Raw genomic sequence first — 14,289 nt, 5'->3', positions numbered from 1 at the left:
CGGCTAGGAGCTGGAACCAACTTCCAAGGGAAGTGGTGCTGGCCCCTACCCTGGGGGTCTTTAAGAAGAGGCTGGATGCCTACCTGGCTGGACTCATTTGAGTCCTGTTTCTTGTTTTGGGGTTTTGTTGTTCTCCCGCCCTGGCGGGGGGTCGGGCTAGAAGATCTACTAGGTCCCTTCCGACCCTAAATCTATGAAACATGCTACAATCCTAGGCACAATAAACTGCAGAGCAATTAGCTCAGGAGTTTATTGCTGTGCATTATTAGGCATGTGTAGCCACATCCTCTGGCTCATTCCTTGCAACAGAAACAGTAGCAGGAAGACTATTGTCTGCTGAATCCTCCAAACTCAGGACTGGAAGAATTCAACTGAAGAGAAGCCAGTTGTGAAAAGCCAGTTTTAAAGTCAAGAGACGACCTGAATTCACATAGTTCCAGAAAAAAGGCCATGCAACACTTGAGCCAAGAAGTAGCCCTGCCCAGCTTATAGCACATACGTCTATGAAAGGGACTGTAAAACTCCTGAATCCAAGGACAGTAAGCTTACCTAAACTAGTACACAGGTCCCTAAAGAAGGACTAGGGTAGGGATGGCCAAACTGTGGCATGGACAGCCTCTGTGTGTGGTACTTGGCAGACCAGGGAAGGGACAGGCAGGCAGTGGCAAATAAGACAGGGAGCAGCAAACAGAGCAGCTGATCAAGTTGTGGAAGGTATTGGAGAGGCACTAGGGGTGGGGGTAGGGCTAATTTGTGGCATGTGTGCCAAAATGGCTGGTCCTCACCGGGTTATGGGATTCCTGCACTTCACAGGAGAGGAGGCCTGTCTGAATTAGCAAATAACCCCCCATCACAGAGGATCTTTTCCTAAGTATTCTGGTCTGAGAGTATTACCAGGGTTCAAAGAGGAATTGAGACCAGCAGGCTTGCAGGTCACACCATCCCACATGAAAGCATCAAGCCAGTATTTTTTTCCACCAACATAAAAATTATTAAGAAAAATGACTGCAGAGGGCACTTACCCACAATGCCCTTGTAGTTTGTTGGTATGATTTCTTCATTTCTAAACTTTGCTCCCTGCAGTTTCAGCCGTGTATTCACAACCCAAAGTGGAGTGGTCAGTAGCACATTCACAACCCCTAAAACCAATACAACAGAAGATGGAGAAAAGTGAGCTTTAAAAACAGGACCTAGAAAAGCAGGCATTTTCTTTCCTTAACTTCAGCATATAAAGTAAGTCAATTCACATTGCATGGGAAATGGCATTGGTTTCTTTACTTCTTTCCTGCTAACACACAGCAAAGGGAATAGTATAGCTTCCCAGTTAAAATGGTTTCTGTGGTTTCTCTCATAAGACAAGTCAAGACCATACTGTTGTTTTGTTCTTAAATCAATTGATTAAGGTCCTTCAGGTTAAACAAATTCCAGGATAAGCTTTCTGGATAAAAGAAAAAATAAAAATAACAAATAAAAGCACAGAATCATCATACCAGATTTCCACATGATCATTTTTAAGTGGTGACAGAATATAAGTCAAGCACAGCAGAAAAAGCAAGTTTGCTTCTTCCAAAGGGCATGCATGGACTCAAATCTCTCTTTAACCTAAACTTATCTTGATCTTTTCCTATGTCCAAGTATACCAATGTTCTGCAAAGATCTGCCATGAACTTCATTTTCATTCATTCATAGATAAAATAAATGCCAAATATTAAAATAATATTATTTTTCAAACTCCCTCTTGTATGGTAGATGGGATCTCTCTCAATTTAGGGCACTGGCAGGGAGTATATAATGGAAATGTGCTACCCTGATCTCTCCCAAAAGCTTAAAAAGTGTAAATACCTTGAGGAACTGGGGTGTGAACTTTTACTGCTTTTCTGCATAATACATAATAGGAAAATATTAAGCTACATAAAAATGGTTATCCAACTACTAAACTTAATGTGCCATAACTATGGCGCATTGATGAACATGTAGATGCACCCCATTAGAAGTTATGTGACAACTTTGCCACTGAGAGGTTTCAGAAACCAGCACTAGTACTTTTATTAAGATCCTTTCCACCTAGTTTTGCTAACAGCAAACAAACAAGGGAAGGCTGGATAAAGGTGCTCTAAATTCACTCATTAGGTATGCACTAGAAGTTCCAGGTTGCATTATTTTCTGACAGTGGTAAAAACTACTGATTCAACATCCTGCTAATGATGATGTAGGTATTTAAAATGTCCTGGGGGCCAAAACATATCACCTATATAAGTGGTTTACTTGCTTAACTGGTATGTGGGTAGTCACTGTTTGTTATAGATGAAGGCCATCTGAGGGAGGAGGGGGGTGGCTATATGTTCTTCTGGAAAGGGAAACCAGTAAACAACAGGTGAATACATGACATTGATTTTGCCATTGTAAGAGTGCCTCCAGTTCTTGCTAGAGTTGCGTCACCTCCCAGCTGGAACAGTAGTGGCTTGTTCTAATAAATCACCTGCCACCTTTGATATTATGGGAGATAATGCTTGGCCACTACTGGGAGGCAAAGGAGAATGGTTAGAGACTCAGAACTTCTGCGGCTCACCACAGGGCTCCACCACCCCCATACTCTGCCCTCACCACACCTGATGTTCTGGGCGATGTTGACTGCCGCCAAGGTTCGTTATTATCTTGACCCGAAGGACTGTATCTACAGCCTGGGTCTAAGTGGCTGCTTGCCCCGTTCTTCCCTGCATGGGTCCCAAGACAGCTACCTTTTGCTCTGGTTCCCCCTCATCACCCTCTTGTGGCTGGGGTCCTCTCCCTCTTCTCTCTCATCTGGGGGAGTAAAACTCCCCTACACTTTCCTCTTCTTCTAGGTCCCCGGAGTGGTTCCCTTCACCCCCGGATTCAGACTCACTGATCGCTCTGACTTCTTCGCTGGCTCTTGCTCCTGGCTGGACCTCAACTGGTAAGTAGGAAGGTCACAGCTTACCCTTGGGTCTTCTACCAGCTCTCCTTCACTTGCTTGCTCTCTCTTCTTCCTTATGCTCCCTTTCTTCTTCTGTCCTCCCCCAGGTGCTGCCTCAGCATCCTTTAAATCTCCCTCCCTTCAGCTGGGTCCTGCATGGCAGTTCCCTATTGGCTGCCTGCCTGACCCAGCTGTTCCTCCTTTGCTTGCCTTCCTTTCTCTGTGTTTGCCCCCTCTCTCAGCCTGTCACCAATGATTAGTGGGGCCCCATCCTCTATGAGGTGAAACCAGACCAGGTTGCCCTGTGCCTCACCTGCATATAATTTTTTGGAGGATTCCAGGACTCGTGACAAGAATACCTGGTTCCAGTCACACGTGGAGGACTACTTAGCACATCAATCCTTTGTGGGGGAAGGGGGGTACGCGCACACACACACCAGTGCTGAGCTATGGGATCACCATAGCTTGAAATGCTGCTGGCTCTGCTGGGGTCCAGCCCAATGAACTATATGGTAAATAATGAGCCTTTTGGCTTTGGACCAATATCATGCATAGTGTGGCCTTCTAGCTAAGATCAAAGGAAACAGAGGGCAGCTGAACTCCAAGGCCCAGGCCTGGGGCTTGCACATAGGATGCCTGCCTGAATTTGGGGAGTATTCAAAGTCCCAAACCAATGAGTCTGGGAGGAAGGATTGCCTGGTGGTGGAGCCACATAGACTTGACAATTGAGCTCTGCTCAGTCAAATTTTGGAACTTGACTACTGGGATTTGCCCAGTTGAATTTGGAACTGATTTGGCCTTGAAAATGATAAAAGAGCTTGTACTATATGTAAGTAAGTACAAACGTGCTGCTTGAAAGTGCTTTTATGGAATACCTGTGCTGAAACCTGCTGCAGTTTGAATAATTTCTATCGGCACCCTTAGTAATTTGCCTTTATGCAAGTTATTACAGGCCTATTCATTTCAAAGTTAGCGTTTGCAAATTGGCTCCTCACTTCCCTATGCTCAGGGACAGTGGGGTCTTGACAGTGGGGGGGAGGGGGAAAACAGAAGACAAATGGACCACCTGACCCCCCAGATTTATTTTCCCTACCGTAGCAGCGGGAGGGAGACAAATTCAAGGCAAACCTCTAATAATTGGGTTCTATACCTGGAAAATTCTAACAAATTTATAAATTTTCTATATATAGAATCTAATTATGGGGAGATTATCTTCTATTTGAGTAAATCTGGCATACAACACTTGATTATAAGTTTTGATTTCAATATAATTTCATGCCATGGCATAGTATACCACTATGCCTAGCAGGTTCCATTACCTGCAACAACCCCGAGGACCAAATCTTTTCCTGTGGTTGAATGTTGACCTTTGACCCAGACTGCTTTAAGACTGTTAAATGTATAGAAGTAAACAAAATTGGAACAGCAAAGACTGGAGATGACAGGGAACCACCCTCGATATGGTGCCAGCCTGGGGAGATGAAACAAAATGAGAGTCAGAAAAATACCATTTAATACTGAAAGCATATGGGGCCTGATCCAAAGCCCATTGAACAGAAGCATAGTTAAGCTGTTTTAGTCTGAAGTCAAGTAGAAGGCAAGCCTTGAAGTCAGTAAGTTCTTCCAATGGATACTATAGACTTTGGAGCAGGACTCTGAAAAGCAAAGAGATACTTAGGCATTTGTTAAAAAAAAGATCAAGAGAACTCAGTTATGGACTCATACAGTTCCTTTTATCCAGAATGATCCCAAGGTAGCATTGGTTAAAAAAGAAAAATAAGAAATCAACGAGTTTAATTTCCTTGTTTTTTTTAATTGAAATTAAGTACAGATTTCACTTTTTAAAAGATACCTGTTTTAAACTGCATTTGAAATATGATAAGGTATGATAAGGATCACCTTTAGTGCAACCTACTATAATCTGTTAAATAAGTAAACATATGCTGCCTCAATGAGCTGTCCACACATTTTAATAAGTAAAGGATACTACCTTTTTTTTAACATTACATATAGAATCAAGAAACCTCAGACTTTTGAGGTCAAATCAAGCTTTATAAGTGTCAACATTTCACTACTTCATTAAGTATCTGTGTTTTTTGTCTTACAATGGAGTGACAAGCAGTTAATTTTAGTTTCTGTTGCACAGAACAGTTTGTCTTAGTGACTTTTGGTTTCATTTTAGCCTACAGGTGCAAAGAAAAGGTTTTCTTCATTTGGAGCAGTCAAAATGGAGGAACTGACTAGAGGTTGAAAAAACAAGAAGGCTTGTTTTCCCACTCTCAGCCTGTGTCCTGAAACCAAGTGGAAAACAACAACACCTTCACATTTTTCAGTTGCATTGAACTTGGGATCAGTTTTACCAAACGTAGGTAGACATTTAAAGATAAAGAAAGATGTCCAGTGGGATTTTTCCAAAGCACTTCATCAGGTTTGAAACTTCACTTCCATTGATTTCAGAAGAAAATAGACACATAATCTGTTTATGCATTTGGGGAGGGGACGGAAGCAAAACAAAAAAATCTTACTAGGCAACTTTCTAAATCTTAGGTACCTAGATATCAATTAACTAAAAATAGTAAACCCACACTTCCTTTAAGAAATCAAGTAGTTTTAAATACAAAATGCATTTGGATCTGTAATTTTTTTATTAAGTGCTGAAGTGATGCAACTGTAATAGTCTATTCTAGGAAATATACAAGGCAAAAACTTTTGTGGGTGATACCTCTCTTATTGTACTGGCTGTATGGTTGGGATAGACAAGCTTTCAGGTATCATAGTACCTAATTTGTAAAGAATTAAGTACCATGTGGTACTGAAACTTATCCATGTCTATCCCAACGATGCAGCTGGTCCATTAAAAGATGTCACCCACAAAAAAATCATGCTTCTAGTTTAATTGAAACATTTACGGCAGTTGTACTTAAAACCTGCTTTAACAGTCTTATATATTTTTCATTGAATTTCATTTTCTATCCAAATGTTTCTTGATATAAATCTCAAGAAAAGCTACTTAATAGAAAATGAACAATTTATCATTTAACAAAATAAAAACTATTAAAATTAAAACTATGAATACATTTTAATATTCTACTTGTTTTTATGTCATTCTGGGTCTTACTGTAAACTTCTTTGAGCCTCGGTTGGGAAGGGCAGCATATAAATCTAATAAATAATTAAATGTATACTAAACTGAATAATTACTTAAATGTGTATTAATCTAAACACATGCTACTCGTTATCAAAATCGGTTGCTGAATCTATTCTAAAGGCTAATTTTAGCTGTAAATCAACACTTTAATGGCTATACTAACAAGAATTACCTTTTTTGTTAAGACAAATGACATTTAATACTAATTTTAATTTTATATTTATTTTTTTTAATGTCAAGTCAAACTGCTCTAAAGTGTTTTGGAAAACTATCATATAGATGAGTATCATATATATTATTTAAGTTCAGCATTTTAGAGATAGATGATGGTCATGCTTTGAGAGTAACATTACATAGTATTTTTTTTAATATTTATAGTTAGTGGGAATGCAAACAGCTGATCTTGCATATTATATACAACGCCATTGCTCATTGAGACTGTTTTCAACTAATAACAGATCACACTAAGCACACTAATTCTGAATTCTATTTCTAGTTCAAAAGTATGCAGTCATCTGCTCACTTTCATAGGCAACAAGGAACTCTAAGTGAGGCATGTTACAAAGTATAAGACTGACATGAAAGATTCAGACTTAAACATTTATCATACAGCTGGTGTAACATCCCCCCACATTTAATTAGGAAAGTACAAAATGTTATAAAAAGTTAGGTGCTGGAGTTATAGGCTTCTCTAATTAACAGACTATATACGACTGCTGGAGACATAGAAGATGAAGAAAAGCTTAATCTTTATAAACACACAATCTCTATTCTTTTACTTCCAGAAAAGGGATGCATCTGATATGAACTACATATACCTCAATTTAAAATAAACCCTTCCAGCATCCAAAACAATAAGAGAAACATGATGATCTTTCAAAAGGAAACTCTCAAAATGCAAAAGACAAAACAAAGATGAGAAAAATTGGTTTATTTTAATGGTTCAAGTTACCTGAATCATCAGGCCTAATCTACTTCAGCAAGAGCAACTAGGTGTAAACTCCTGCCCTGGATTTTATCCACATGTTGAATCAGACCTACCTATACTACACCAGGGGATCACTGTTTCCAAGGTCACTTGGGAAGGCCAAAAGCAGTGGGCAGGGGTATAACAATGGGGCAAAGTATTAAGATGAGCTCATTTTCCTGGCGCAAACAAGAACCTAAGAAGTATGAATTAGCAAAATCCATTTATAAAAAGTTCCACTACTGCAGATATTTATGAAAATGAAAGATGCCATTGCTAACACCTGCAGGAAGCTTCTGAACTTGCACTTGTGGCTTTTCTCATTATTTCAGTCACTCATCTTTCCAAAATTATGCTGCATTTTCTCCAGGCTTCTTTAAAGGCCTTCAGCTGAATCAATAAAAAAATTCCCTTTGCCAGAAACTTGCATTTTCTCTTTTTTCTGTAAGAGTAGGAAATTTGGCCCCTGAACAACTTTCAGTTTAAGACATGATGGGGTCTAATCCCCAGTCCCAAAACTGTGTGTACTACTATGCACATGTGGCATGGCAGGACATGTGATTTTAGGATTGGGGATTAGATCCCAAATTGGGCCTTACTTGCTGGTGCAGGGGGAACCTGGCCCCCTCTGCATCAGCAAGATGAAACCAATAAGCTGAATGTCAGTTGGGGCCAGGATCCAAACTAGTCCCCCATCTCAGCCAACACTCAGCTCAGCCCACAGGGAGCTATAAATCCATGTGTGCTGTTCAGTTGGGCAGCACACAATTTTGACAAGTTCTGGTACATGGGGAGTTGCCAGAGCCCAGTGCTGGGCTCTCCATGCACCAAGAGCTGTATAAACCCCATGTGCTGACCAGCTGGGCAGCACACATGGTTTTATAGCTCCCTGTACACCAGGACCTGTCAAAAACCCTGTGTCACCCAGCTGTAGCCCATGGGGTTTTGACAGGTTCTGGCCACACATTTAAGACATGAGACACAAATTTATTCCACATTGTATGTACAATAACTTTGTGGCTCATTTACTGCATTTTCACACCCTAAACTGAGTTGCGTATGTGGTCGGTTACTATTTAAAGCATTATTAATGTGTTAATCACATCTTAAACATTACATGCATCAGGGGCCTCTGATTTTTGCATTCTTTCAAATCCAACTATTACTTCCTCAAGCACCATTCTTACTGATGCGTTATTTATTTTAACAGTTGACTTCCTATACGTTCCTTACAAATTAAGTCAGAATTAAAGTGGCTTTATTTAGGTCTAATGTTATTCAATTCTGAATTTAAAGTGCCTGCAAAGGGGCTGAGTGAGGTTTACTAATCCACTTTGAAGTTAGTTCAGTAACTCTCCTGAGAGCTCCCACCCAGACATGCCTTAAAAGTTAACATCTGTACTTACAGGCCTTCTTCTTTGATTATTTCCAGTAAGACTGCAGGTGTTGTCTTGGACTTGCGTTTCTCATCAACTGGAAGACAAGAGACTAACTTTTAGACAAATTTTCTCCAAGCTTACTGGCTGGCTCTTTTGACCTGCTATTTAAGAGTGCTTGTTTTATTGGTTCTCTCTCCTGTAAGACTGACACAAGTACACTGGACTACTGCACCCTAACTGTTGTGAAGTTCTGACCTGAAAATTGAACCAAGAACTGGAGGTTGGGACCACCTCTGACAAGTGGTTAGATCTGGCCTCAACTCACTGCTGTCCATACCATAGTCTATGCTGGCGAGAACAGTGTCCCTAATAACTCTGCCTCTTACATTAATCTTAGAGGTCCCCCTTCCCTGCGTTAGAACGACTCCCTGCCATCCCCTGGGCCTTTATTTATTTATTTATTTATTTATTTTTAAGATTTGAAGGTTGCAGCACCGCATTGCATCAACCATACATTTCTGAAGCACTGCCCAGTGATCACATCCTGGTTCTTAATAAAGCTCTAGCTGCAGTTTCAAATACCTGCTGGTTCTGTGGCTTCCAGTTAGGATGGTCAAAGTCTACTTTCACCACAGACACGAGACTGAATGACTTCAAAGTACAACCTCTGGGATTCATGAATTCAGGGGCCACCACCTTCTAGAAATCCTAGCTAGACTGCATGATTCTCCCCAAACATATCATATTTACTAGACTATAAGGCAACCCTGAATATAAGATCACCCCCTAACTTAAGATGCTATATATGGAAAATGTATAAGTTTAATATCATTTTCCAGGTATAGAAACCAATTATTGGAGGTTTGCCTTAAATTTGTCACTCTCCCACCGCTACAGCAGGGAAAATAAATCTGGAGGGGCCCTTTCCCCTCTCCTCACTGTCAAGACCCTGCTCTCCCTGAGCACATGGAAGTGTGAAACACATTTGAAAAAGAACTGACCTTGAAAGTAACACAGGTGTAGTAATGTGCATATAGTGGCTACGGACTAAAATCATCCAAAATAGATGCATGTTACCTTTTTTGAAACTGCTGCAAGTTTTATCACAAGTACACTGTAAAAACATTTTTAAGAAGCATATCTGTATCTACCTGTATATAGTACAAACCGTGCATGATGCTGGTCCAAAGCCAAAAGGCTCACGATTTACCATACACAGGTTTCCCTTGCTTTATATGGGTTCTGTATGTGCAAATTCGCTCTTATGCGATGACCCTTTTTATACCAAAAATTCATTATGAGAAATTAATTCACCTTTATGCAATTGGTGTGGTGGAAGCCTGAAGCTAGTTGCTTTGTGAGGTGCATTGTGGGAATGACATGCACCAAAACATAGTCTCCTGTGTGGATCTGTGCTCCTTGCTCGTTGCCTGCAACACGTCTGCAACACGTGTTTCTGTAGTTGCCATCCCCATTATGATACTGCCCTGTGCTTGTGTGTACTGCCTGCTGTTGGCGAGTACCAAAATTGTCTCATAAAAGTGGCAGAAATGGATCTGGGGGTCAGTACAGTCAAGGTCTTGGAACGCAGCTGTGGCAGTGCACCTTTGGGTGCCTGCCGCATTAAAGGCTGGAGCAGGCAGCCGGCAGATGCCCAATTAAGGCGGCCATTTTCAAACAAAGGTAAGCCAGACAGAGTTAGCAACTTGTAGCTGAGGGAGCAACAGCATCTGGCTCCCCTGCTGCTCATGAAACACCCTGGAGGTAAGGGCAGGAGCTAAGGGGATGGCAGGAGATTCCTGGTCCTGGGCATGACCTGAAACTGCACCCTGCTGGGGAAGGGAGGCCTGGTGGGCCTGCCCTTGACAGGGCAGCCCCCAGGAACTACCAGGACCATTCACCTCCCCAGTGAAAGGCAGGTAGGGGTGCCTCAATAACCCCAGACCCCACAACAATGTGGGTAAGTGGCTCAGCATGGCTATGGCCACCTGAGCCCCAGGGGGTGTAAGATCCAGAGGCCCCAGACAGGGGCAGTAGTGTTGCCCCAGAGAGGGGCCAGTAGTGCGGCCCACACAGAATAGGGTGAATCCTTGCAGCCTGAAGGACTGTGCATTAGGAGGTGCTGAGTAGGGCTGAAGGGACGGCTCGAAGGGCAGCACATAGGCCAACCCCGTAACAGTTAAGTGTGTGTACATTTGTTGTGTGTTTTGGTATATAGAATAGCCCAGTGAATTAGCTGGCCACTACCCAGATGAGGGCTGTGGGAGAGGCCCAACAGGCTGCATGTTGCCAGTCAAGGAATGAGTCTGATAAGCCCCACAGCCTAAGAGAGCCACTCCAAAAAAAGGAGAAGGGCAGAGTGAAGGGGGCACAGTATCATGCAACAAGCAAGAGGCCCAGTGAGAGGGAGTTAGTATGAGTGTGTGTATGCAAGAGGTCTGACAGAGGCCTATGTTTGGTTTGGCTTCAGGCTGGTAGTACATTAACATCTGGATGCCATCTGCAAGGCATGGGCTATGGTGGAGGGGAGGTACAGAGTCATGGATAGCACCCTTTGGCATCGAGGAATGGAATGAGCAGCCTCCTGCATTTTACCAGCAGTTACAAAAGCAGCAAAGTAATGGCAGGCAAGATTGCCCTATGCAGACAGGTGGGCTTGAGACCCGGCCTCTAGCATGCCCCCTGTCACAGTATCCCCATTTGTTACATTGTAAAGTGGGTTCCCTTTATGCAAATTCAAATTATGCATCATTTTCCAGGAACACATGTAGTTCATTGGGCTGGACCCCAGTAGAGTCAGCAGCATTTCAAGCCATGGTGACCCTACCTCAGCACCTCTCAGCCTGTGTACACTCCAGATACCCCCCTCTCCACAAAGGATCCATGTGCTAATTAGCCCCCATGCATGACTGGAACTAGAAGTTCTTTCCATGAGTCCTGGAACTCGCCAAAAAATTATATGCAGATGAGGCAGAGAGCAACCCGGTCCAGTTCCACCTCATGGAGGGCTGGGCCATATTAATCGTTGGTAACAGGCTGACGGGAAGACAGGGATTCTGGATGAATTATTTAGGGCCCCGTTTGGTGATATTTACCAGACACTTAAGGCTGGTGAAGAAACAGGAATAATTGAAGTGGGAAAGAAAGGTGCAACTCAACTGTGGGAGTGAAGAGGAAGTAAAAATGTATGCAAAATAGTGGCTCACCATAACTTGAAAGAGTTGGTGTTGAGGGGGACTGCACTCAGTAGGCATTAACATATATCTTAGTCAGATGGGCTGCACTAATTTATCCTTGTTAAATTCCCATCAGCTTGTTTGCCCTAAATGGGCCATGTATTTTATAGCCATGCTCGGTGTTGGCTGGATTTAGTCAACTTCATAGTTAATTTCTATTAATGAGCACATGCTGATTTTGGCAGCAGTTCAAATATAGGCAGTGTATTTAATGAGGTTTCCTTGTAAGACAAGGGGCTCTTTTCCCCATGCTGATCGGGAGAAAAAAAAACTCATATTAGAGTAAATATAGTACACTGGTGATGGTATGGCTTTTAACAGCATGGCTGGGAAGAACACCTGGGAAGCTGTACTGAAAGGCTTAGGAAGGCACACCTAAGTGTTAAAATATCCAACTATAAAATGTGGGCAGCCAAGCCATAACGTCTAGGTCACTGGGGGAGAGGAGTGCAACAAATGCACCCCGATGCCTTAAAGGTACAAGCTATTCCTGCTTGGCCAATACCCCAAACTAAAAAGCAGATCTAGTCCTTTAGAGGAATTGCTAGTTACTATAGGACAGGAATCAGCAACCTACAGCCCATGGGTCAGAACCAGCCCATGAAACCATTGTGTTTGGGCCCTAGAGCCCTAGAGAGATGCTAAGGCAGCAGCATTTTAAGGGTGGGGGAGGGAAGAGGAGCAAGTGGCGGGCTTGGGCTGCAGCTGTGGCATCCCAGCTAGGAACTCCTTTAATGTGGCCCTCTCCCATTCTGCAAAACATTACCAACCCCCTGCCATGGGAGGTTTGTAAAAAGTTTCAGTAAGACTATTTTTTACATATGTCACTGATAGGAATGACAAACAGGACAGTAAATTTGGACAGAAGCCTGCAAAAGAGCTTTGAAGAGATCAAGGATGCCTTGTCAAAAGTTCCTGTCATGACTTGTCCAGGATCATGTTTCAAGAATTTGATATGGAAATTATCCATATCAACAACAGGAGGGAGCATATAACAGCTAATGTATTATGCCATTAAGATTTAGTTATGACTTGGTAATAACTCTGGAGACAGACTTCTGCATCATCACTTTCTCAGATGGAGGGTGTCACGTATATCTCTACATTCAGTATTTTTGGAGGATGTTAATAATCAGTAATGAGTACGTTATTCCACAGATATTCCCCTGAATCGGCTTTACTACTGTCATGTTTAGTCTCTATTTACAGAGAATGTCAGCCTATATTCAGTTTTATGCTATTTACGTTTGCATGAACCATGGCATTTGGTATGAATGTACTTATATATTTTTGTAGTATGATGCAGCCCCAAAAATGGTCAATGGGACAAGGTGACAGGGCCTAATAGCTGTCTGAGTGCTGATCCCCCAGGATAGTCACAAGACTAAGTGTTTACCTGAAGAGGTGTTAACTTCAGACAAGGGCTAGCTATATTGTCTCAGCTTACCCAATGGATAGGGTGAATTTCAAATGAATTTTCATGTTGAAAGGCTTATCTCTCTTCTTCCTGAGTACATAATGGCTAAGGGAAATCTGGTTAAAGGTCAATAACAAAGTGTGCTGGCCTCCCCGAGTGAAATTTTGATTTAGGAAACATGTCTAACTTCTCAGACAAATCCGTATGAGGAAAGGAAATCATCTTCACAATATACATGCTCACAAGCAACTGAATAGAGAAATAAAGTAGGGGAAATACTGTTAAGGTATTTAAGAGAGGTTTTTCCAAAGACAAACTTTGTCTTCACCTTCTCCCTCGGATGCCATCTTGATCCCCAAGTTCAACCAAGGGCAACCTCCTACAATGCACCAAACTTGCTTGACAAAGACATGTGGGAGGTTGTTCTCAGCAGTCGTTTTACAGCTCTGGAAGTCCTTCTCACCTCAAAGCCCAAGCCTGGACATCTTCCAGAAGCACTGCGTGACCTTCCTATCTGGGCAGGTGTTTAGCAAGGAAAGCTAGGCTAGGGTATTGTTTAGGGCATGGGTGTTCAGCTGGTATCCCACAGACTGCATGCAACCCATGAGGGTTTAATGCAAGGCCCCTCAACACCTACCAGCTGCCAATCCCCATATCATTCCACCAGCTGCAGCCAGGGTCTCTAGCCTTCCCCTCCCTCTCGCAGCTTTACTTCCTGCTCCCATCCCAGAGGGTGAAAGATGCAGCCCATGGCAAGGTACACTGAGGGACCTGAGGTGAAAGCCCACCTGTGTGCATGGTGTGGGGGTGTGGAGGGAGGGGCTGCCCATATGTGCAGGGCAGTAGTGGGGAAAGGGGTGAGGCCTGGGGGCCCAAGGCTCACAGTAGTGTTGCCCCCAGGATGCGTAGCCTGCACATGGTCCCAGCCACTTAGAAATTGGACAGCCCTTATTTAGGAGGTTTCTGTTTTATTTTGATACTCTACTTGCTTTTATAAGTGTTTTTATTCTCGTTTGTTCTTCTGAGTATTGGCAGAGACCTAGCACACTCATTGATGGGTGTGGCAAGGGTCAGAACAAGCCAGAAAGCTGAAGTGGCTTTCTGTAGGAGAAACCTAGAAACTACATCTACATATAAATTAAGCTCAGTGACTCTAAAGAAAACTAAAGAACTAAACTATCCACTTCAAAGACTGTAAATATATCCT

At 42.6% G+C, this 14,289-nt stretch overlaps 1 protein-coding gene across 2 annotated transcripts in view; it reads right to left on the bottom strand.

The window, feature by feature from the left end:
* The window catches only part of SLC25A17 (solute carrier family 25 member 17), a 43,083-nt gene that overhangs the window by 21,527 nt on the left and 7,267 nt on the right, over positions 1-14,289 (bottom strand). For both annotated transcript variants that reach the window (XM_019515137.1, XM_019515136.1), the window contains exons 3-5: positions 8,457-8,523; positions 4,255-4,406; positions 1,023-1,139 (exon numbers count right to left, since the gene is read on the bottom strand). In XM_019515137.1, coding sequence (XP_019370682.1) covers positions 1,023-1,139; positions 4,255-4,406; positions 8,457-8,523 — 336 coding nt within the window. The remainder of the gene's footprint in view (positions 1-1,022; positions 1,140-4,254; positions 4,407-8,456; positions 8,524-14,289) is intronic.

This window comes from Gavialis gangeticus, unplaced genomic scaffold (genome assembly GCF_001723915.1).
Source record: "Gavialis gangeticus isolate Ggan-Ray unplaced genomic scaffold, GavGan_comp1, whole genome shotgun sequence".
In the NCBI taxonomy this organism is placed as follows: domain Eukaryota; kingdom Metazoa; phylum Chordata; order Crocodylia; family Gavialidae; genus Gavialis; species Gavialis gangeticus.
This window is presented reverse-complemented; position numbering and strand designations above follow the sequence as displayed.